The 24,067-nt window shown below is 38.0% G+C and overlaps 2 protein-coding genes across 2 annotated transcripts; both read right to left on the bottom strand.

The window, feature by feature from the left end:
• Window positions 1–560: 560 nt before the first annotated feature.
• Window positions 561–12,361, bottom strand: LOC111914579 (receptor-like protein 7). Its single transcript, XM_052765863.1, has 11 exons — window positions 11,521–12,361; window positions 9,176–11,461; window positions 2,919–3,012; window positions 2,609–2,711; window positions 2,262–2,355; window positions 2,146–2,154; window positions 2,006–2,070; window positions 1,631–1,751; window positions 783–842; window positions 690–697; window positions 561–590 (listed from the first exon to the last, which is right to left on the bottom strand). The coding sequence occupies exons 1-11, from the start codon at window positions 12,359–12,361 to the stop codon at window positions 561–563; spliced, it is 3,711 nt and encodes a 1,236-aa protein (XP_052621823.1).
• Window positions 12,362–22,306: 9,945 nt separating this feature from the next.
• On the bottom strand, window positions 22,307–22,987 carry LOC111914748 (uncharacterized). The gene has a single exon (XM_023910464.1). The coding sequence runs from the start codon at window positions 22,985–22,987 to the stop codon at window positions 22,307–22,309; it is 681 nt and encodes a 226-aa protein (XP_023766232.1).
• Between the last annotated feature and the right edge of the window lie 1,080 nt (window positions 22,988–24,067).

Below are 24,067 nucleotides of genomic sequence, written 5' to 3'. Positions count from 1 at the left end.
CTATAAAACTAACAAATAATCATCCAACTCTGTTTCTTACTGGAATATGTGTGTAATTGTCTCCTTCATCAGCCTCAATGTCCAAAGTCAGATCTACCTTCCTAATATGTATGTATAACAAAGACACATAAATATATTGTGAATTTGTGATGTGATCTCAAATAAGAATCTTGAATGTTGGTTGTACCTTGTTTTTAATTTTAGTAGCAAAAATAGCATCTTGCCTTAAGAAAACTACTAGACTACAATTTTTAGAAATGTAATTCTTTAAAAGTAAAAAGCTGAAACTACCATACCATAAAAGAAATGTATAATAGTTTCAATATATTACTAAAGGGGCAGAATAGTCTTTTTGTCTATTATTATCCTTGTCCCAATCCTTAAAAGTCATGTAATATATTAACTACTATATATTTTCTAGACCACAATTTATAAAAGTGATAGATAAGAAAAAGAAAATGTCATGTAATATATTAACTACTATATATTTTCCTAACCTCACTACCATTCAATGTCATGAAATAGAAATGCTTATGACCCTTTCGAGCATATTCTTTTGGTCAAGCCTCATAAGCAGGCATATCAAGCACCTACAAAAAATATGTAAAAAAAATGAAATTGTATTTGTATAAATAAATAAATAAACTCACATAAATTTCTACACCTGATAAATAAATAAATAAACTCACATAAATTTCTACAATTAAATCCATAAAAAGCAACATAAATAATATCTTTTGCAAAAGAAAAAAAAGATTTAAGTAGTTAAGATAATTAATTACCCGTCCATGAATCTTCTCCTCTAGCATTTTCAATGTCTTTGCTACAGAATCCTGTGTTGGCTGCAAAATCAGATCATGTCAAATGAGTCACAAAATGATAAATTTCTTAGAAAATATTTTTTTTTGGTTATTTTAGTGTTATTAATTCTAGGTTAGACGAGTACCAATGTTAGTTGCACTAAATTACACATTAGAAGGTGCAGAATTATAGAAGTGCACACTTTGTGAGCTAATGGTATGAAAAATAAAAAGAAACAACAGAATCATAGATTTAAAATAAAAACACTTTAAATGTTGTAAAATAATTTTTATCAGCTCCATACAATGAATGATAGAATATCTAATAATATTATAACAAGCTAAGCCAATATGCAGTGCCTTTATGTATTATCACATAATCATTATATAATACAGAGGGTGAGGGGAGTAGAAACTTCAAAATCTAAATAAAAAAAAGTCAGCACAAATCTACCTGCTAAAATTTTAACATAAAACAAGTCAACACAAATGTAGTTGTTAAAACTATAAGAAGTTAACACAAATCTACCTGTTAGAAGTAAGTTTAGGGAATCTAAATCTACAAGTAAACAATATTGTTAGAAATTAATCTAAAGGGGTAGGGTCTGTGATAAATATAAGAAGTCAACATTCATGAAAATTCAACAAAAGCCTACCTGTTTGTGAGTCTACCACAAGTACTTCAAACAATCTCATCTTTCACAAAATTTAGGGTTTGAAGGGGTGGGTAAAATGGTCATTTTACAAGGATAAGAGGGTTGGGCTAAGAAAAATTAATTTCGGGACAAAAAGCATTAATTTACCTAATAATGATTAATGATGAAAAATACCTATAGGAATGGCATCTGCTAGTGTCTCAAGGAAGGGCAGAAGTGTAATTAATGCACAATGGGATGGATTATTAAACCAACTCTTTATTAGAATCCCATTATTGACTTGCATGAAGAAAACCTGAATCCACCAAATAATGGAATCAGTGTTATAGATGAAAGTAAAGTTTACAATTCCATTCCATCATGGAATAGAATGGAAAAAAAAAGATTAAATTAGAAATATTACTTGTGGGTAGTTGTCAATTATGGCAACTTTGGCAAGTCAACACCTAAAACAGTTAAATCCTTTGTGTAAATTCAATATGTGAAAACATTACTTGTGGGCAGTCTCTATACAACTTACAGGAATGTAAAATCAGGATCACCATAGACCTTAATATCAGGTGCAGTGCCATACTCACGTAAAGAAACAGATCTTGCATCTTCACTAACATAAACTGAGTTAAAGCAATGCCTTTAAGTCCTCATAGTTAAGGGACAATATTTTAGCATTGATCTTCTAGTTGATGTACTAGCAATGCCTAACAAAGAAATATAAAAAAACCAAGTAAAGTTGAGATTTTAACAAACATAAAGAAATAAGTTCATGTATATATAAAATTGAGTGGAAATGAAAACAAATAAATACCTAAGCAACAAGCATCTGACTGCTTCAAAGCATACAACCCCAATAAGACAAAAGGAGAAAAAAGATAAATCTTTGCCACAAATATAAGTTCTATCTGAAACAATTTCTATTAGAATTCATGTTGAAAACAATATATAAAGCATATAACTATCCTATATCTGCATGTCACATGAATATGAATGTGAACGAAACTGGATCTTGCTAGCTATGTAATCATGTAAATCAAATGTTCTTAATCAGATTCCATGAGCATAAATATTTTGAAGCATGGTTAAACAGAACAAAGAGAAATGAGGGTAAGTGCACCAAACAGACTGATTTATTGTAATCCATGAATACAAACATACAAATTGCAATTGAAAGAACCTGAACAAGTCTTGTAAAGCCACTTTATTTGTCAGGTGTCTTTGAAAGCCCCTTCCATTTAAAGTTATCTGGATATGCCTTCCCCTGCAAAAAAGTATATTACAAAGTTATGTCAAAGGAAGAAATTAAATTGGCTTATAAAAAAACAAACCCATGATTGTTTCATATAGAGGTAATTAAAAGAAGTAATTAGAGTTGGTTCTTGAGTGTCAAACCTTCAATAGAGGTGAGTGGTACTTCTTCACCTGCAGTCAAGAATCACTTAGATGATCAATAAACAAGTTGAAGAACAAAATTTGGGAAATTGAAATGTTCAAAAGCAAAGATGATAACAAGAACAAATCTGTAAAAAGGTTGTATCCAGTGTAATCCCAACCATGTCTTTCTGCAAATTTGCAGAAAAAATAAAGTTAGAAAGCTGGACACCACTAAGTAAAATATAAAGAATTACACCAGTACTCCAGATATCTGGCTCAGCACCATAATGTCTACGCAAGAATTCAGGAGCCACATTATATACACGTCCAACAATGTCGCTGAGAACATCTCTTGCAACATATCATCTTAACTTGATAAAAGGCAAGAGACACAGCAAGATATCATCCCCTTTTGGATGTTAGATTGTTATAGAACACGTATTTTGGGAAAAACATCTTAAATAATTCAAATAGAATACCGGGTTTGAAAAACACCGAGAGAACAAATTCAGTAGCTTTCAATGGCGAGTCTTCGTCGATACTCGAGAAAAAAACATTCTCAGGTTTGAAGTCTCTATGGAACACTCCCATCGTATACAATCATACACCACCATCATCATCTACTGGCAGAGTCCAGCTACCAAACACTATGAATAATGTCCCTTGGCTATAATCCGATCAAATAGCTCCCCGCCGGCACACAACTCCATGATTAGGTTAATAGAGTGCCGATCCTTGTAGGCGCCATGGAGCTCTCGACTAACATCATCGATGTCATCCTTGTTAATCAGCTTCCGCATCACGATTGACTTAAATACGAACTGTTGGTGCATGGTTTTATGAGTGACAATATGCTTCATGCCAAATTAGCCGTGACCTAGCTCTTTATGGATTGTGTAGGTTGTGTGAACTATTCGTGCGAGGCCTGAAGAGTCGGTGTGGGTTTGAGGTAGCGGAGGTAGGTATCAGGCGGGGTTTTAGGGTTTCTTTTGATCAAACAAGAATGAGGAGAGTATTAGGCGGGGTTTTTAAGTTTTTTGGGTTTACATTCCACGCTTGGCAATTAATAAATTGGAGGACATGCGTTCTGAAAAAAATTATAAAACGACGGTTTTAGACGACGCGCTTTTTTATGATAGGTGCCCCCGTGTTTTAATTTTTTTTTTGTTAGACACTAATTTTTGGGCACGCATAAATGCGTGTCCTCTATCCTTCATATTTTGGAAAACTGACATTAATTTGTTAGGGCTCGCACAAATGCGCGTCCTCTATCAGCGCGTGTCATTGTTTGCGCGTCATTAAAGGGCTCTTTTCTAGTAGTGTGGGGTGCCGGTTTCAGTGGTTTCTGACAGAGATGTTTCGTTTACTTTCTACAATAGGTTTCATGATGAGTTGGGTACTCATCTCTATTCCAACACAACATTCCATCCACAAACCAATGGTCAGAGCGAGTGGACTATTCGAAACGTAGAGGACATGTTGCGGGCGTGTGTTTTGGACTTTGGTGGGAGTTGTGATACGTATCTTCTGTTAGCGGAATTTTCGTATAACAACATTTATCATGTAAGGATTTATCAGACTCTTTTCAAGATGCTTTACGGAAGGAAGTATAAGACCCCGATATATTGGGGCGAAGTCGGTCAGCGGGTTATGGGGAGAACTGAGGTGGTACTCAAGACCACCGAGTTGATCCAACAGGTTTGGAGTAGGCCTCAGACAGCACGGAGTTGGAAAAAACATTTTGCCGATAGACGCCGATCAAACATAGAGTTCCAGGTGAGGGATATGGTTTTCCTGAAGGTGTCGCCTTGGAAAGGTGTTATCCAGCTTAGGAAGAGGGGCAAACTGGGCCTAGGTATATTGGTCCTTTCAGGGTTTAGGCCTACGTGGGTTGGGTTGCTTACTGCTTAAATCTTCCAGATGAGCTCGGTCAGACCTACAACTCATTTTATGTATCTCAACTACGGAAGTGTTTAGTAGATGGTTCTGCAATGGTTCCATTGGAGGATATTCAGGTGGATAACCGCCTGAATTACATTGAGAGATCGATGGCGATTCTTGACCAAAAGACGAAAACCTTTAGGAACAAGGTTTTTAGGTTGGTGAAGTTGCAATGGCATCACTGTAAGGGTTCAAAGTAGACTTGGGAGCCGAAAGATGAGATAAGGGAGCACTATCGGGAGTTATTCCAAATGGATTTTCAGATGTGTCCTTGTTGCCTGCAATCGTAAAGAAGATGTTGTGTGTGAAAGGCACTAGGGTTTAGGCCATGATAACATGTGAGAGCGAGAGAGGGGGATATTGTAACACTTGGAAATTTGTAAGTTTCATATTTCACACTTGTTAATTAAAATCTTGCAAAATTAGTCCCTAAGCTAGTACGCGGGCGTACTACCCAGGATTTAGATCGCGATCTTGGACCACGTAGGGTGGGCATACATGGAGTATGCACGACATACACATAGATTAATGAAACCTTAATTTTTGGGTGTTGCACCCTATTTAAACCTTGTGATAGCCTTATTAGGTTATGTTTAGACAACCTCCATCCCATATTATCCAGAAAATTGAACCCTAAGTAAGATTTTGAGAGTTTGAGCCTTAAAGTGTGATTTTTGGGTGCTTGTGGAGGAGAAGAAGGAGTGAACCATTTAAGATTGTGCTTGGATCTTGAATATCTGAGATTTGTTCTTCATTTTCTCTTCTTTTGAGGTAAAAAGCTTCCATCTTGGTAATCCATTATGCTAGATCTAGGTGCAATTTTTGTACTTTTTGAGTCCATGGTTGGGTTGTTGAGCCTCTTAATTCACTCCAGAAGTGATTGATGGTAGATATAGTGTCCTTTAGGTACCTTTGTCTATACAAATTCAAGCTTTATGGCACTTGTGGTCTCATGCATGTGTTAAGTAAGTTGTTAAGCTCTAAAAGCCTCATTAAGCCATGCATGCACGTAAAGTTGGCAACTTTACGTGATAAACCACCTTTAGGAAGTCAGATCTAGGTGTTGGAATGAAGTCTTAGTTGTTTAAGAGCTAAATGAGAAAGTTGGCTAAGAGGGTGTAGTAGGTTGGATGTACAGGTACGCTGCGGGTAGAAGCTCTTAAATGAGTATGCTGAGTGTACGAGCTGATTACACCCCATATACTCAGCAGTGGGCTTCAGATTTGTGGGCTCCTTGGTTTTGGGTCATGTTGGAATTTAGTTGTCTTCGGCCTATTTAGGCCATCATCATTCCATTATTGGGCTATTGATATTTTATTGGACTCGTTGGTTGGAGGACCATGAATGAGATTTGGGACTAATTTGGATAATTGGGCTATAACATCCATAAAAATTCATAAAAATTTAAAAATTTTCAAACATCCAAAAGCCATTAGTTATTACAAAATGTTTTCAAAATAGTTTCATATCATAGAATCCTAGAAATCAAAATAATAAAATGTGAGGAGGTGCACGATCAAGCCTTCGCCTTCCTACGATCATCCGAAGTACCTGAAGCAAAATCTAAAACTGCAAGCCCGAAGCTTAGTGAGCTCCCCTAAAATACTAGTTCCATATAATAGAACAATATCATAAACAAAGAACATGCATATACAGTCTTCAGTATGACTGGATCGCCCTCGTCGGGCCTTCATTCTATTCGGCCCACTCTCAGAACCTTCAACATGTCTGGTCCGCCCTACTAGTCCTTCAGCATGTCTAGACCATTCTTCGGGCCTTCGGCTTGACTGGTACGCCCCGATGGGCCTTCAGTCTATCTAGCCCGCCTTGGGTCTGTTGGCCTAGAGCACTAAGCAGGACCGCCTCAACCCATCCACAATCACACAATCAACACATAAATATCATACGTTAGCTAGCATTCACTAATAGTCATACAGATCTACAGATCACTAATCATAACATCATCCTATATACCAAGATACTTATCTATCAGATCACTAAACATAGCATCATCCTACATCCAGGATACAATCCAAAAAGGGCCCGCATTGGTGCCTTCGATCCTGTTAGTATAGTGAGGAAAACTGACCTCACAAGTAGTGTTGAACCGATAAAGTCGAATCCCAACTCACAGCTCCAAAATCAACTGCCTGTAACCACCAGATGTCTAATTCCATTAAGATCCAAAACTACCAAAATACCCTCAGAAGTCAACCTGGTCAACCATGGTCAATGCCAAAGTTAACAGTCAAGGTCAACAGTCCATGTTGACCCAACTCGCCGAGTGCATCATCTAACTCGTCGAGTTCCTTCATATCTTAGTAGATCGTAAAAAGCTTGAGACAACTCGCCGACTTACCAGAGTAACTCGTCAAGTTCTTTACTGTTCAGAACCCGAGAAAAACTCAACCAACTCGTCGAGTTCACTTAGTATCCAGAAAGCGGGAAAACCCTATCCAACGCTTCAAGTTGACTAAGCAACTCGTCAAGTTTTCTTATCTTAATGTATTCAGCCCTTTCCAGTCGAATCCAAGGCCCCAAATTATAGAACTAGCCCCTTAGGACTGAGATACCACATAAAGTTGCTAACTTTACGTGCATGCAAGGCATCAAAGGGATTAAAACATTCCTATGAAGCTTATTATGGGTTTTAGATCATGAAGGAGGGCCAAGACTTAATAAAGTTGGCAACTTTAACACCAAGGAGGCCCTAAGATGCTCAGATCTGACGTCCTAGCTTCAAAGCATGCTCAAGAGCAAGAATGTTTCAAGAATAAGCTAGAAATGACCATAAACTCTCTAATGAAGAGATCTAACAAAGGAGTGATCAAGATGGTGACTTTTTATCTCCAAATGGTTGCAAAAACAGTGAAGCTCCCGGATCTAAGGCCTTCTACGCAATCCAACCTCTTCAAGTTTCTAGTTTCCTCCAAAAGAACACAAGATTTACTCTCCAAAGCTCACACACACTCAAGAAAACAAGAAAGCATAGTTAGGGTTTTTCTCTGGACAATAAGGTGGTAAAGGAGGCCGGTGAGGGGGAGGTCCTTTAAATAGGGTGCAAACCCTAAAAATTAGGGTTTTCATACACAACCTCAACTCGTCGAGTTGGGATGCTCCAACTCATCAACTTGGTTCCATAATCCATGTGGCCTTATTAGTTTCTACACGACGAGTTGGGGCCTCCAACTCGTTGAGTAGGTCTTATGTGATGAACAAAAATCCTTAAAATTTCATATTTTGAAATCGAGATATTACATGGGCCATATTTGGGCTTTAGGTGATTATATTGGATTTTGGGCCTTTGGATAATTAGAATGGGCCTTAGCCTTGGGCCAAGACGGGGAAAAGGTAAAAAGGCCTTTTACCCTAGTTTGGACTCTTAGTGTGGGTCGGGATCCAACTATTAATTGAATGTTATTTTGTGATTGATAGCGTGATGATTTTAGCGGGTCAGCGGCCAGAGATTTATCTATGAGATTCAGTAGTATGAGGTGAGTTTCCTCACTGGGTTTAGTGGGTCTAAGGCACCAATGTCGGCCCTTGTTTATTATGTTAGGATGCTAGGAGTCTGTGTGACCCTTGCATGTGTTATGTGCTGCTATGTATATCAGGCGGAGCTTGATGCCGAGCGAGGCCCGATTTATTCTATGTTATTGTATTTATGATTATTATGTGTGAGCAAGATTATGTAATATATGCCTATGTGTATCTTGGGCGGGGCCTAAGTAGTAACAGATCTGTATACCGAGTCGGACTTGATGTCGAGCGGGGCTCGAGGCCGAGTGGGACTCAATACCGGGCGGGGTTAGATGGAGGGCGGGGGCCGAGTATGTGGTTTATTACGTATGGTTGTGGTAGTTTAGGGAACTCACCAAGCTTTGTGCTTACGGTTTTCAGTTTATGTTTCAGGTACTTCAGGATCGAAAAGGAAGAGCCCATGGTGATTGCAGCGCAACACCACCTTATTCCACATTTTTTGATTTACTCTGATATTTTGAGATGTGTTGATACACTTTGGTTTATCTTGGTTGTTCGATAATGTTTGGATTATAGTTTTACTTAAATTAAAAATGTAAATTTTGGATTATATTTTGGGACTTTATAGAGATTGAGGAGAGAGAAAGGAAGGATATGACAATGAGTTACAACTCTAATACCATGTAATCAGTTGTATTTTCCCATGAAAGGAGACTGGTTATTATTCTTCATATATATCTTACAAAATACAATACATGGGCCAAGCCTAGAATACGCCATGGACAGAAACTATAGATTACTCTATATACATGCCCACTAATAATTTCATCTGACAAACAAATTAGAAGTCTTCTTTCCCTCACTCCCCTCACATTTGTTCTCCTCACTTCTTTCACTTTCTGAATCTTTTGAGAAACCACTTGTAACAACCTGTGGTTAGATGGCCTCCAAAAAGAACCCCTATCACTAGACCACTTGCAACTCCTGAAACAATAAAAACCCAATCAAATCCACTTGGGAAGTCAGACCAAGAACCTTCAGCTGATGAGATTGTTGGACGCTCTGATACTTTTGGATCCCCACAATCCTTAGATAAAGGGTCACCACAAAGTGCTGAATTTCCCATGTAAGACATGTTCAGAAAGGTATTGAACTGTCCACCTTGAGGTATGGGGCCAATGAGTTTGTTGAAGGATACATTTAAGAATGCGAGAAAATTCAGTTGTACTAGCGCTTGAGGAATCTTTCCAGAGAGTTTGTTACTAGAAAGATCCAATGATTCAAGATTAGTCAAGTACCCCATGGATGATGGAATGGTACCAGAAAGCTCATTATTGGAAAGGTTGAGCAACTGAAGATTACTAAGGGCTTTAATGGCTTCTGGAATGTCCCCCTGGAACTTATTGCTTGAGAGATCAACCGCTATAAAGATATTCAAAACTTTCTCATACTCCGTCTTTACACCTTTGTTAGTCATATTCATCGAGTATGAATAATTTCCTAACCAGATGTACCTTTCCCCCAAAATATCAACATTTGCTTGCATATATGCTGCATTTTGTTTTGTCTCCTTCATTGCTGACCAATCCTGGAAGTACTGATGTGGCAGATCACCAGAAAATGAATTAAATGAGAGGTCGATGATGCGTAACTTTGAGAATGTGGAGCTGGTTTTACTTGGTATCTTTAAAGCACCATGAAATTTGTTGAACCGAAGTATGAGAACTTGTAAGTCTGAAAGTGCTCCCAACCAGAAGGGAAACATGTCTTCCATGCGATTATTTCCAAGATCAAGGATCTGGAGTGACGCACAGTTTTCCAATGATCTTGGTATCTTTCCCTCTAATTGATTTTCACTTAAATTGATCATTAGAAGCTTGCTTCCATTACTGAAAGCATTGGGAATGGTTCCTTGTAAAGTGTTACCCCTAAGATTCAGCACTAACAACGAACTATTTAGTTTCTCCAAGCATGGAGGAATTGAGCCACTAATGTTGTTAAACGACAAATCAAGCAAATGGAGAGAGTGCAAATCACATATGGATGGAGGAATTTTGCCAGACAACTTATTGTTTGATACCAAATAGTTCATGGTGGTTGATGATGGCACTGGGATCGATCCATGCAACATATTGTGACTCAGGTCTAATAAACGTAAACCAACCCAAGGAAGAACTGGCCAATGCTGCTCAAAACCAATTAAGGAATTTTTGGAAAGAGAAAGTGTTTGTAGTGTTTCTTTGCTAACATTCCACATCCACTCGGGTATTAGCCCACCAATTTTATTGTTATCGAGATACACTTCCTGCAGTTGATCTTGAAATCTAAGAAAGTCAGGGAAGACTTTCATGTTACAGGATTCCAACTTTAAGATTTCAAACTTTGGTAGCATGTCACTGGTAATGTTGGTCATGACAGAAAGTGTGATTCTATTTCCCCCTAGAGTGAGAAGCTTGAGATTCCTGAGACCAAGGAAAATGTCAACCTCCACTGTGGTGTTGATGTTATTATCATTCAACACAATTGCTTCTAGATTTTGGAGATTCAGCAATGACCTTGGGATGGGGCCTTTCAGTTGATTGTTTTGAAGGATTAAGCTCGTTAGCTTTGTTATGGTACTTGGAAAAGGTGGGACCCGACCATCAATTTGATTCGATGAGAGTAATAAATCTTCAACTTGGGTCAAGTTAAAAATTGATGATGGGATCTCACCATACAGGTTGACAGCAACAAGTTGCAAATAAGTAAGCTTATTTAGCTTACCAATCCAATCAGGAAGCTTCCATCTATCAAAATTATTGAGGGAGAGGTACAAAACGTTGAGGTTTGAGAGGCTTTCTAAAGAGGGAATTCGGCCTGTGAAGTCATTAAACCCGAGGATCAGGTCTGTAAGGTGTGTTAGGTTCGCAAGTGAGGATGGTATTTCACCAACCATGTTGTTGTAGTTGAGGTAAAGTTGTCTAAGTTGTGTTTGATTCCCAATAGATGATGGGATCTCACAGCTTAGATTGTTAAGCCTAAGGTCCAAATGTAAGAGGTTTGGAAGCTTACCAAGCCATTCAGAGAGGTTCCTTCCGTCAAATTCATTGGAGGAAAGTATCAGATAACTGAGTTTTGATAGGCTGACCAAAGACGGAATACGCCCCCAAAACCTATTATGATCGAGCCTCAAAAGTGTAAGTTGTGTTAGGTTGCCGATTGATCCAGGAAGAGGCCCTGAGAAATTGCAGCCACTTATATCCAACTGATTCAAGTGTACGAGGTTCCCAATTGACGTCGGTAGCATGCCATGAAATTTTTTTCAGCGAGAATCAGATCTTTAAGTTGACTTTTAGCATGAAACTTTGGTAAATAACCAGAAAGATCATGGTTACCACGCATGTCAAGATGTTGCAGCATTGGTAGATGAAATATACCTGTTGGGAATTCACCCCTAAGCCCACAATCTCTAAGAACGAGTGATGTTATGGAAGAGGTGTTGGTGAAGATATCAGGCACCTCAGAATCTATGTTGACCCCTGAGAGAATGAGTTCTCTCAGAGTATCCGTTATGTTTTGAACTAGGTTTTTGAAGCTAAAAGCTTGTAGCGTTAATGGGTTTCCAGTTAGATCCAAGGAAACCAATTGGGTAAGTTGTGTGATTTCATTCGGGATTTGACCACCGAAAAGAGAATAGGAGAGATTTAGATTTGCTAAATGCAAGAGACGTCCTATTCCAGATGGAATTTGTGAGAATTGGAAATCGTTATCTGCAAGGTTTAGGGTTCGAAGGTGGATGAGGTTGAAGAGAGAGTTGTTGGATTTAATGGGGCCATAAAGTAAGCTGCTACTTAAGTCAAGACCTATCACATGACCTGAGCTTTTCTCACTGCATTCAATCCCATCCCAAAAGCAACAATCGCTCGTGTTGAGCTTCCATGAAGCAACCTTTGGATAAGCATGAGGATCAGAGGATGCAGATTGGTTTATAGAGATGTGCTCCTTGAACTGGAATAACATAGAGCACTCGTCATCATGTGCCAATGATTCACGTGAAGATGAAAACTTAGTTGCCAATGTGGATTGAAGAACATATAGCATAAGTATCAACAAAAACACATGCAATGGTTTTTCCATGATACAGAAGAAGAACTAGAAAAGCAAACTTATGTATACTAGGATGAGCAGTGTTTGTTATAGATTAAATTTTGTGATTATTTCCATTCCAAAAATAGTCTCTTTCCCAGGTTCTCTCAGCGATGATTAAAATACTTAGAAAAGAACTTTCAGCAGGGAAATAGTAGTTAATTAAAAGATGATAATAAGAGTAAACAATGACTAATACGATGACTTTCTGCAACTGATGTTTGAAAACAAATACTATGCTTTTTGACAAAACTCAGTAGTTAAATGATGCAAAACAAACCGTAAGATGACAAAATGTAGTGTAAACAGAGAAATAAATTTTCTTTGTATTACAATATTATAAGCATCAAGATTCTTGACTTGGAGATACCTAGCACTTAACAATGACTTCCATACTTGTAAATATGAGTGTGACAACACATACTTTTCCAAGATTATTTCCATTTGAGATTTTCAGCCTTTTAAAGAAGAATTAATGTGACCAAATTTTTTCTCTTTCCGAGGTTCACTTGGGAAAGATTAAGATACACAGAAAACTACTATGCTTGTGGATGTCGGGAACTAGTTAAGAGGTGTCATCTCACTCAAAAGATGCCACATCATATGCCATGTCAAAATGGTGTTATAATACCAAATGGAGGAAATGGACAACTAATTATAACATGTTTAACTTTCTTTGTCATCATTTATTTTTTTTATTTGTTTTTTATTTTTTTTATTTTTTTTGAATTTATTTATTTTTTATTTTTCTTTTTCGATTTATTTTTTTTAATAACATTGGAATAATTAAAAAAAAAAATGAAACATGCAATTTAGTTAACTCCTAGATTACCCATAGCATTAAAAAAAAGAAGTTACACACCCAAAAGAAACCCATTGTCCTAAAAACAAAAAACCGATCAACTAGTCATATTGCATTTCGATTTTCTCCTTCATCTATCTGGGCACTTGTGCTTCTCGTGGTCCCATATTTTATTCGCTAGTCTGAAAAATTGCTAAATCTTTAGTCATTTGATATTTCTCTGTTTGCTTACGAAGAAACTCCAAGTGCTCACATTGCACATCAACCATTTGTTGGGAGATCAGATTATGTTGGTCAAACATTGCTTTCATTTCCTTCAATTCTTGTGCCCTTCTATCAGTTTCGTCCGTGTGACGTTGAGCGCATTTCGTTTTGTCGATTTTGATCCGTCGGCGGGAAAGGGGGGGGGGGGGGGTCTTTTCTATGTCGTCGGGGATGTCATCCGTATCGGCGCTCAAGTCGATGTTAGTTTATGCGTCGGAAATGTCAAACGAACTAAAATTGCGAGACCTCTTTGATTGTGCTCCGACGATGTTATCGCCTTATTCCATTTTGGATCTAGCCTGACAATCTCCCATATTTTTTTCTGTTGAATCATAAAAGTGACCCTCTTAAACTTGACCTACCGCAACCCCTTGAAGATCTGCTGTCAAGTCAGTTCAGCAACCGCATCCGAAGTCATCATCATCAGCAGTTCACTATCTAGTTTTCTTAGTTTAGCCTTTTATCTGCTTTTCTTAGAATACTTTCTTTTATCCAGTATGCCTTGCATGGCTACGTTTAGATAGATGAACAAGTGTAACCTTTGAGTCTCTATATATAGAACTCAATCTTTCTCTACTATATACATCTAATAACACTTTGCATCCTAAATCTCGTATCTTGTCTTATTACTCTCATCACTTTCTTACTCTCGAAACTCACTATATCATAACTGAACACCATCTCTCTTTGGAGCAAGTCATTCTTGACTTAATCACCAAGCTTGATCTCATTTACTAACTTGGTTTGAATGCATTCCTTGTTAAGAATCAACTTACGTGTATACTTGATATAATACCTGCTATCATTATACTTCCTTACATTTCTGTATCTAACTCTCTAATTATCTAACTCTAACTTATTATTATTATTTTTGAGCTTTAGATCCTTTGAGATAAACTATTCCGCAACTATACTTTTTCTAACGTTTGTTCAAGCATGTCTCAAGTTTTTCTCTCAACAATTGGTATCATAGCCAAAGTGGTTGCCTTTTAAAGAAAAACTATGATTTTCAAAAGGCCTTATACACCACTAAAGCTCATTTCTTTAAAAAAAAACAAAAAAAAACTTTTCAAAACAAGGAAATATGGCACAGGCATTATCTCTTGATGTATCAAACAGTGTTGGTGGTTCGAATAGAGCACCAATACTTGTGGAAAATGAATATCATCACTGGTCTCAGAGAATGGAAAGATATTTAAGGAGACTTGGAAGAGACATATGTAGATCTATAGAAGAAGGACCTCATGCTTCTGTTCTTACTCTAGTACAAATCGATGGAGCCACAACCAGACTAGGAGGAGGTCAACCAGCGTTGAATCGTCCCACCAAGGACGATCTTGACAAAATGGAAAATGACGTTATTTCCTTTTATGAGATTTCTTATGGAGTTGCACTTGACAACTTCGACATAATCATAAATTGAAAATCTGCAAAGGAGATCGGGGATGTTCTCAAAAATCTGTATGAGGGAACTGAACAAGCTTAAGACAAAAAGCTTACTACTGCACTCAATGAGTTTAACAACTTTAATGCTCATGCGGGTGAAATCTTGGAAGATTCCTTTAAAAGGTTTAATGTGATAGTCACTAAACTATCCAATGCTGGAACTGTCCGAAGTAACCATGAAACAAATCTTCAGTTTCTTAACGGTTTAGGAAGGCATTGGACGACTGCCAAAATGATTGTTCAAGGGGATAGAAAAATTCATTCTCTATCTCTCTATAAGCTCTATGGTGAAGTGCAAGCTTAAGAATCTACCATACTCAAAGATTGTGCAGACTTCGGTGGTCCACTAGCCCTCGTAGCACAATCCCCTCACTCTCAATCATACTCCACTGTGTATGACAACCCTCCACAATCATATGAAGCAGACTCTGAGTATGATGATGAAGAAGAATTTCAGAATGCAATTACACTTGTCAGGCAACAATTCAACCAATTACCACCTTCATTCCGAAAGAACCAGCAGTACAACAAGCCACCTTTCAACCGCAATCTTAACTCTCAAAACAATCACTCTCGTTTCACAAAAAAACCTTACCCACCAACGCAGTCTCAAAATACTCAACTCAAGGAGGCATTGTAGTCCATCCAAACTACGGAATCTGGTACTCCTTCAGAAGATAAAAGTGATGTTGTGATATGTCACAAGTGCAACAAAGAAAATCATTTTGCCAAAGGCTGCAAGACAAATGTAGTTAAAGATAGAGCATTCTATCTCAGGATTGCTCAAGAGATGGAAGAAAGGGAAAAAGAAAAAGCATATGTTGCTCAAGTGAAAAGAGACCATCAAGTTTGGTCCTCGGGGGATGAAGATGAGGACATCAGCAACATTAAAGGAAAGGGAAAGATTTATATGATTGCAACTATTGATGAGGATGGATCCACAAAGAAGGAGAAGAATTACTGTTATATGGCTAAAGATGGGACACTCAGCATTTTCAAACAGGTAAAACTTATGATCTAAACTCTAAATTATAGCATGCATGATTGTCATCCCTTCATAGACAACCTTAATGACACATGTGCTGCCGTCCTTATAGACTATAACAAAGCATTAGATGAGAAGAACATTGCGTCCCAAGTGATGTTTCACGTAAGAGGACGACTGGACAACAAAAGACTCAAAATGACTATGTTAGAGAAGGACTTAATGTTAGAGAAAGATGCAAGAATGTTGAGTGAAACACAGTTAGAAATAGCTTTGAATCAGAGAGATCTAGCTCAAAGTGAAATTGTACGCTTAAATCTTTTAATACAAAAACTGTTTAATGAAAGTGAAGCCATTGAGAATCTGGTTAACAATGGGACTACTTATAATACTTACAATTAGGGTTGGTCCAATGGGTACTCTATCGCAACGGACTCATCATCCCGATTCAATAAAGACCGTCCCTAAGTCCCTCCTGACCGTGAGTTTATGATTCCAGTCAATGACAAAACATTTCCTGAAGATATCAAAGTTCACTTCGGTAGACTTCATGATCTGAGTAACAATTGTGTTATCGAAGAAATTATTCCCGAATTTTCTAATCCTATAGATAACACAGCTCTTCCCAATTCTTAGACTTCATCATTTGCTGATGAGGAAATTGTATTGGAAGATTCTGAAGTCTCATTAGACTTCCTGTCTCTGCCGTCAGACCGCAGTATCCCTTACTGCAGTCATGAACCGCAGTCTGTCCATCTACCACTCAACGATTGTCCCACCAGTGTATCCACTTAGACTTATTTTGCGGTTGTTCAAGGGTCCAAACCACATACCTTAGTCAAAAGTATTGTGACCATCCAACCAATTCATCATGAATTACCAATCGAAAACTTTGAAGTTGGTCAATGTTCCTTGAATCCTGAACTCTCTAGTTCAAATGAATCAAGTCCTCGTTTTTCAAAATTACCAACTGTCTCAAGGAAACCGCAACTAAATGTCACTGATTGTGGTTCTCCTAAATTCGAGGCGAGAAAGGCTTTCAAAGAAGAAATTTGATCTCGTGGGAAAAAGGGGGAAATTTTTTCAAAACAAAAGCAACTTGTCAAAATTCCTATGTCTAGAAGTCCGGAAAAACTTATTTTCTCAAATTATCTGTCTGAAAACTCAGCAGTCAAGAAAATGAAGAAAAAGGAATGTATAGTTTATAAATCCATTCCAAATCCATCTGACACAACCAAAGATAAAGTAAAGTCTTTTCGATGTAATGGTTTTCAAATCTATTCCTTAGATAATCCAAAATGAAAGGGTATTTTGCCGACTCCAGCACTCTTAAAGTCACATCAAAGTTGTAAGAAATCACTTCACAAAAGGTCTACACGTGCTTTTACACCTGCAAAATCTGCTTTTTTCATATCCTACTATCAGACCTCACAACCCTTAGACTGGTCACAAACATACTTCCTCACAAAGATCACTGACTAAACAAAAGGTCAAAAAAATGACAAAAGTCCAGTTTGAAAATGTCAGTGTCAAAAGTTTTCTTCTCATATCAAATCACGCTCTTTTCGAAAACCTCGTATCTTTTCTCAATCGCACAAAACTCCAAAAAATCTCAAACACCCAGGACTAGGTCTAAAATTTGACACAAAATTTGTCCCTGCAACCTCGTATCATACGTCAATTAAGAATTCTTATGTTGCCCCAGGCTCCAAACTCGTTTGAGTGCCTAAACTAACTGTTTAATTCTCAGGCTTTATGCAAGGAGGACCAAGAAGAAGAATGGTTGATCGATAGTGCCTGCTCCTTTCACATAACCGGAAGGTTAGAGTACTTTTGGGATTTCAGGCCTATTTGTAATGGGGGTAAATGAGATCATCCGAGGTTATGGTGTTCTTACTACTGGAAAATTTTGCATTCAAAAAGTAGTATGTAGAAGGTCTCAAACACAATCTCATTAGTGTTGGCCAACTATGTAAGGCAGGCCATCAGGTTGAATTTGATAACCAATTCTGCTACATAATGACAAGCGATAGGAGCACTTGCCTGATCAAATCCAGATCTGAAGATACTATGTATCCTCTAGATGTCTCTCTGATCATAGGCAAACCGCAACTCTGTTTCCTATCAAAAGTCATATCCGAAGTTAGTTGGCTCTGGCATCGTAAGCTTGCTCATCTCAACTTCCGGTATATCAATAACCTGGTCACAGGAGAACTTGTCTGAGGTCTCGCTATTATTAAGTATTACAATGACACTCTCTGCCCTGCATGTGAGTGTGGCAAACAGTCCAAAGCAAGTCATCCTATGGTGATCGACTCCTCAATCACAGAACCACTAGAACTTCTCCACATTGATCTCTACGGTCCATCCACCATAGTTAGTCTTCATCATAAGAAATTCATATTGGTTATAGTATATGACTTCACACATTTCACATGGGTCTTCTTTCTTAAACTCAAGTCAAAAACACCACATGCACTAATCCATTTTATCAAGGAGATAAAACTTCAAATCAAACTATCAGTGCGTCGCATCCGTAGTGACAATGGAACCGAGTTCAATAATCATCATCTCAATAGTTTCCTGGTTTCCAAGGGCATAAGTCTCAATTTCTCAGCTCCCTACACCCCACAGCAGAATGGAGTAGTAGAGCGAAGGAACCGCACTTTGGTAGAAGAAACCAGATCTATGCTCAATTTTGCCAACCTTCCTCTCTACTTCTGGGCAGTGACATCTCCACCCCTCGGGCAGTTTGAGCTGTAGTTAACGTCCAAACACTCAAATTGTTCCTAAAGTCCATGAAGAGAGAAGAAGGCAGTCCTTTAGTGAATAAGTCGACATATTGAAGACTCGAAGGGTTGTGCAGGACACGGATTTCACCAGTGGCAACTTTGTCTCTAATGAAGTGAATGTCTATCTCGATGTGTTTCGTCCTTTGATGTTGTATTGGATTCCTAGAAAGGTACATGGCACTGATGTTATCACAATACACTATGGTTGCCTTAGGAATGGAGGTATGAAGCTCATGAAGAAGATTTTGAAGCCAACAAGATTCGGCAACCGCATTAGCAACATCACAATATTCGGATTCGACACTTGATATGGAGACCGTTGGTTGACGTTTTGAAACCATGAGATCAAGTTATCTCCTAAGAAAACACAATAACCACTAGTAGATCTGCGAGAAGAAGGACAACCACCCCAGTCAACATCTGAGTAGGCAATCAAACCAGTGGTAGAGGATCGATGAAGTAGCAGATCGAAATCTAATGTCCCGTAAATTTAACGCACGATGCATTTAAGAGTAGGAAAGTGAGGTTTACACGGGTCGTGCATATATAAACATATTTGTTGCACAGCAAAGGAAATGTTAGGTTGAGTAAAGGTTAAGTAATGTAAGCCTCTAGCTAAGTTGCGGTAAAGAGTCGGGTCAGAGACTGGGTTGCCTGAGTCGTCGAGTTTTGATTGGGTGTCGGCTGGAGTTTGACACGGGTTACAATTTAACATGTTAGCTCACTCAAGGATTTCAAGGGCATATTTGCATTGAGAAAGAAATAGTCCTGCATTATTAGATGTTACCGAGATGCCTATAAAGTATGATATAGGACCTAGATCGGTCATAGAAAATTCCATAGTGAGAAGTTTGATGATTCGGTCTAAGAGAGATGTCGTAGAAGTTGTCAAAATAATATCATCAACGTATAGCAGCAAGTAAGCAGTGGCGTCGCCGCGCTTAAATATAAATAGGGATGAATCGGTTTTGCTGTGGATGAATCCAAGGCGAGTGATAAAGGTAGCAAACCGATTGAACAACGCTCTCGGGGCCTGTTTGAGACCGTAAAGAGACTTTTAGAGATGAAACACATGATCTGGGAATTTTGGGTCATGAAAACACGGAGATTGATGCATGTAGACAGTTTCATTGAGGTGACCATGTAAGAATGCGTTTTTAACATCAAGTTGGTGTATATGCCATTTTCGAGAACTGGCGAGATTGAGAACAGTGTAGATGGTGGCCGGTTTAACAACCAGGCTAAAAGTTTCATCACAATCAAACCCCGTCTTTGACTTTTTCCAATTGCAAAAAGTCAAGCTTTGTATCATTCTAAATAGCCATCTGCTTTGTATTTCTTTTCAAATAACCACATAGACCGAACAATGTTGATCCCCTGTGGTCTAGGTAGGTATAGGTACCCATGTTCTATTAGAAATAAGAGCATTAAATTTAGTTTTCATGGCATTGGTCTAGTTTGGGCACGAAGGACGTAAAGATGAGAGTAGGGTAGCGGGGATTCAGTTGAGGTGAGAAGGTTGTCTTTAGAGATAGGTTTGATGATACCACTTTTGGATCTAGTGGTCATAGGATGAAGGATGTGAGTTGTAGGAGAAGGAGAGGGAGGTGAGGATGGATAATGAGGATCAGAATCGGATGAAGAAGGGCTATTTGGGACGGTTTCGGATGTGGGGGGGCTGTTTTGGTGGTTCTCGAGGAGGGGTCTGGTTTAGTGATTGGCAGAAGTTGTGGGGTTGTTTGAAGAGGTGTCGACGTGAGGAAAGAAAGAGAAAAGGGGAGAGGGTGGTGAGGTGATGTCATTTTCAAGGAAGGTATAAGATGGTGGAGAGGTTGGTGTTATAGATTTAAACGGGAAGGATTGTTCATCAAAGTGAATATGACGTGATATAATAATTTTGCGAGTATGAAGGTTTAGGCAACGATACCCTCAGTGGAGAGATGGGTACTCTAAAAAGATACATGGATTTGATCGAGGAGCAAGTTTGTGAGCGGTTGGTATTAAAGGATAACAAAGACAACTAAAGACACGTAAATGATCATATTTTGGTTTTTTATGGAATAAGCGAGTGAAGGGAATGTCATTTTGGATAAAGGTAGATGGGGTAATATTGAGGAGATGGCAGGCCATATGTAAGGCTTCCACCCAATAGGTGGGTGGGATGTGTGCATGAAAGAGAAGAGTGCAGATGATATTGTTAATGGAATGAATCATCCGTTCGGACTTGCTGTTTTGTTGGGAGGTGCGGGGGCATGAGAAACGAAATTGTATGTCATTTTGATCAAATAGAGAGTAAAATTCATGATTGTAAAATTCTCTACCATCATCACATTGGAATCATTTAATTTCACATTTGAATTGAGTTTTAACATATTTGCGAAAATGTAAAAATTTAGTGAAGACATCGGATTTTTTTCGTAAAGAGTAAACCTAGATAATGTAATATTTAATACCACTATTGCTAGTGACCAGGGAGGTCCATAAATCAGAATGAACAATTTCAAACAACTCAGTGGCATTATTATTAGAAGAAACAAACGGTAAGCGAATGTGTTTGCCAAGATGACAAGCATTACAAGATATAGAAAGACTGGTTTTATCATATGAAATAAAATCACCAGAAATTAACGACTGAAGAACGCGAGTTCCAGGGTGGCCCATGTGTTGATGCGAAAGAGAAACATTGGTTGTAAGGAGGGCGACAACAGATGGTGTTGTGGGATAAAGGTCACCCGTGCTGTCACATCTAAGGAGCACCTGTTTGGTCATGAAATCCTTCATAGAAAAACCATATGCTTCAAATTCAATGGAGGCATTATTATCAGTAGTAAATTTATGAACATAAATCAAGTTTTTCATGATATTGGGTGTGACAAGGACATGATTTAAGTGTAAGGGTCGATGGTTTGTAGGAATTGTGGAATGGCCAGATTGGGTGACGGGAATGGATGAACCGTTACCAACAAAAACTGAATTATATGGACTTTTATTACTAACAGAAAAAAGTATACCTGAATCTGATGCGAGATGAGAAGTTGCTCCCGTATCCATGTACCAACTTGCATCTCCGGGGTCATTAAGTGCCATGGTGTTAAATGCAGTAGCGATATCAGTGGGTTGATCATTGTTCACCGGTGGAAACCATTACCAAGGCGGAGGAATGGTAGTTGGTCTGTCGTGGCGGAGTGGTAGGCGGCTTGAGGGAGTGTTAAGCTGTGGTTTGTTGGAGCTTTTCCAAGGACGCCACGGAAAGGATCTTGGTGGCGCTGTTGCTGGAAGGTAGACGGAAGGCATGAAACTGCCCATGATGGCGGGCAGGCTAACTGTAAGCATCCCATGGGTATAAGTAGGGGTTCTATAGTGGCATCTGTGCTTCTCGAGAGGAGCTATGCGGCTAATTACTATCGGTGTGGGGTGGAGGACCATAACGAATGTTAGAGGAGTTGGTGGCTCGACGGTTGGTAAATGGGCGGCTGTTTTGAGATCGCTTATTGTTATCTGATCTATGGTTGGCAACAAGAACAGAAGGGGAGGAGCTGTGGTTGTGATGGCTTGATGATTGGTGATGAGTACGGTTGAGACGAAGTTCTTCAGAGAGAAGCATTGACCAGGCTTGAAGAAAGAAAGTAATGGATCTGTGTGACGGATTAGCATAGCAATGTTTTCAAATTTGGTGATAGACCGTTAAGCATGTAGGTGACAAGAGTTTTCTCAGGAATCGGGGAGTCGATGTTGGCTAGAAGATCAGATAAGGACTTCAATTTCTGACAATAATCTGCAATGGTGCGGTCGCCAATGACTAAGGAGCGGATTTCATTATCAAGCTCGATTACCCTAGCATCTTTATTGTCCCGAAAGAGTGCTTCAACGCTTAAACAAACTGACTTTGTTGTGGAGTCCGGTTTTAAGATCATGTTGAGTAAGGGTTGCGTCATGGTGCTATAGAGCCACATCTGGACAATGTTGTTGAGATTTTCCCATTCAACATCGGTGGGGCTAGTGGGTTTTGTGGTGCTGGTAAGGATGCCATGAACGCCAAAAGCCTTACAGTGAGTGGTAAAAAGTTTGCACCAAGCATCATAGTTGAGTTCGTTTAAATCAAGGATCATAGGAACATATGCCTTGATGTTTGTAATACCGTATGGTTTTTTATTAGCCATGTCCAAGAAAATGAGAGAGGGAGGAGAGAGAGGGACGGTGGAGGAACACCGCTTGAGAGTGGGGAGAAGAGAAGTAGAGCCAACTGGATTAGGGTCACCAAGGATCAAAGAAAGATCTCTAATACTATGTTTGACACGTAATTTCCCATCTGTGATTTCATTGAACATGAATGAATAAATATACAACACAGTGGGCCTTAGGCCAATATACAAGATCAATACAAACAGACTAGTTATCCTTCCAAATATAAAGCAATACACAAGAATATATATATATATATATATATATATATATATATATATATATATATATATATATATATATATATACACACACACACACACACACACACACATATATAAGCGTAGGTTCAGATGTGGATTGACATCTATTATGTGGACAGTGCTATTCTGTGAGAATGAAAAGAAAAACATGTTGTTTGATAATGTGAATACGTTCAATCTTATATAACTATTCTCATTATTACATATTTTCACTAAATAAATCGTCTATAACGTTATTATAGACATTTTTTGTTATTTTCATTCTGTCAGAATATTTATTGAGTCGTATTCTGTAAGAATAAAAATGAATGAAAAACAATGTCTGAGAACAAAATGAATAAGAATTAGTGAGATTGCATTAAAATAACGATGGTTCTATGAGGTTAAACATATTCACATTACTAAACAATTTATTCTCTTTGTAATTTTCATAGAATAGTATTGTCCACGCGTCTACACAATAGTTATTCATCCACATTATAACCTAGTCCTATATATATATATATATATATATATATATATATATATATATATATATATATATATATATATATATATATATATATATATATATATATATATATATATATATATACTCAAGCCAAAATTGGTATGAGTGAACTTGATGAGGATTCTAATGGTTTCATTCAACCTTATGTGTGTAACCTGGTATTGTTTCTTCATTATTAATATTGATTTGTTGGAAATTAATCATGTTTCTTAAAATTTCGTTTTATTTTAATTTTTATGAGCATTGTGCATTTGCATGACACGAAATGGAGGCTTATATCAGAAGTCTTATTCCTAATTTGGCTCAGCTTTGTGACATGCCTACAAAATTTGTTCAAATGTGTTGCCACATAGCTGCAAATAAGTTCTCCTACTTTTGTGATCTGACTAGATGACGTTTGTCACTCTTATTTCTTTTTATTTTTTATAATATCTTACAGTTTTCAATATGGT

Source organism: Lactuca sativa, chromosome 7, assembly GCF_002870075.4.
Source record: "Lactuca sativa cultivar Salinas chromosome 7, Lsat_Salinas_v11, whole genome shotgun sequence".
Lineage (NCBI taxonomy): Eukaryota > Viridiplantae > Streptophyta > Magnoliopsida > Asterales > Asteraceae > Lactuca > Lactuca sativa.
The sequence above is the reverse complement of the archived record's forward strand: the minus strand, read 5'-3'. Positions and strand labels throughout refer to the sequence as shown.

Bases quoted from the DNA above. Each gene is read 5' to 3' on its own strand.
- LOC111914748 (XM_023910464.1), bottom strand. From the start codon at position 22,987: ATGTTCAATGAAATCACAGATGGGAAATTACGTGTCAAACATAGTATT.
- LOC111914579 (XM_052765863.1), bottom strand. From the start codon at position 12,361: ATGGAAAAACCATTGCATGTGTTTTTGTTGATACTTATGCTATATGTT. The intron at 2,356-2,608 runs GTATGTTTGTAT...AAATTGTTTCAG, and splicing joins GGTTCTTTCAATTGCAATTT to ATAGAACTTATATTTGTGGC. The intron at 1,752-2,005 runs GTCTATGGTGAT...TGGTGGATTCAG, and splicing joins GCACTGCACCTGATATTAAG to GTTTTCTTCATGCAAGTCAA.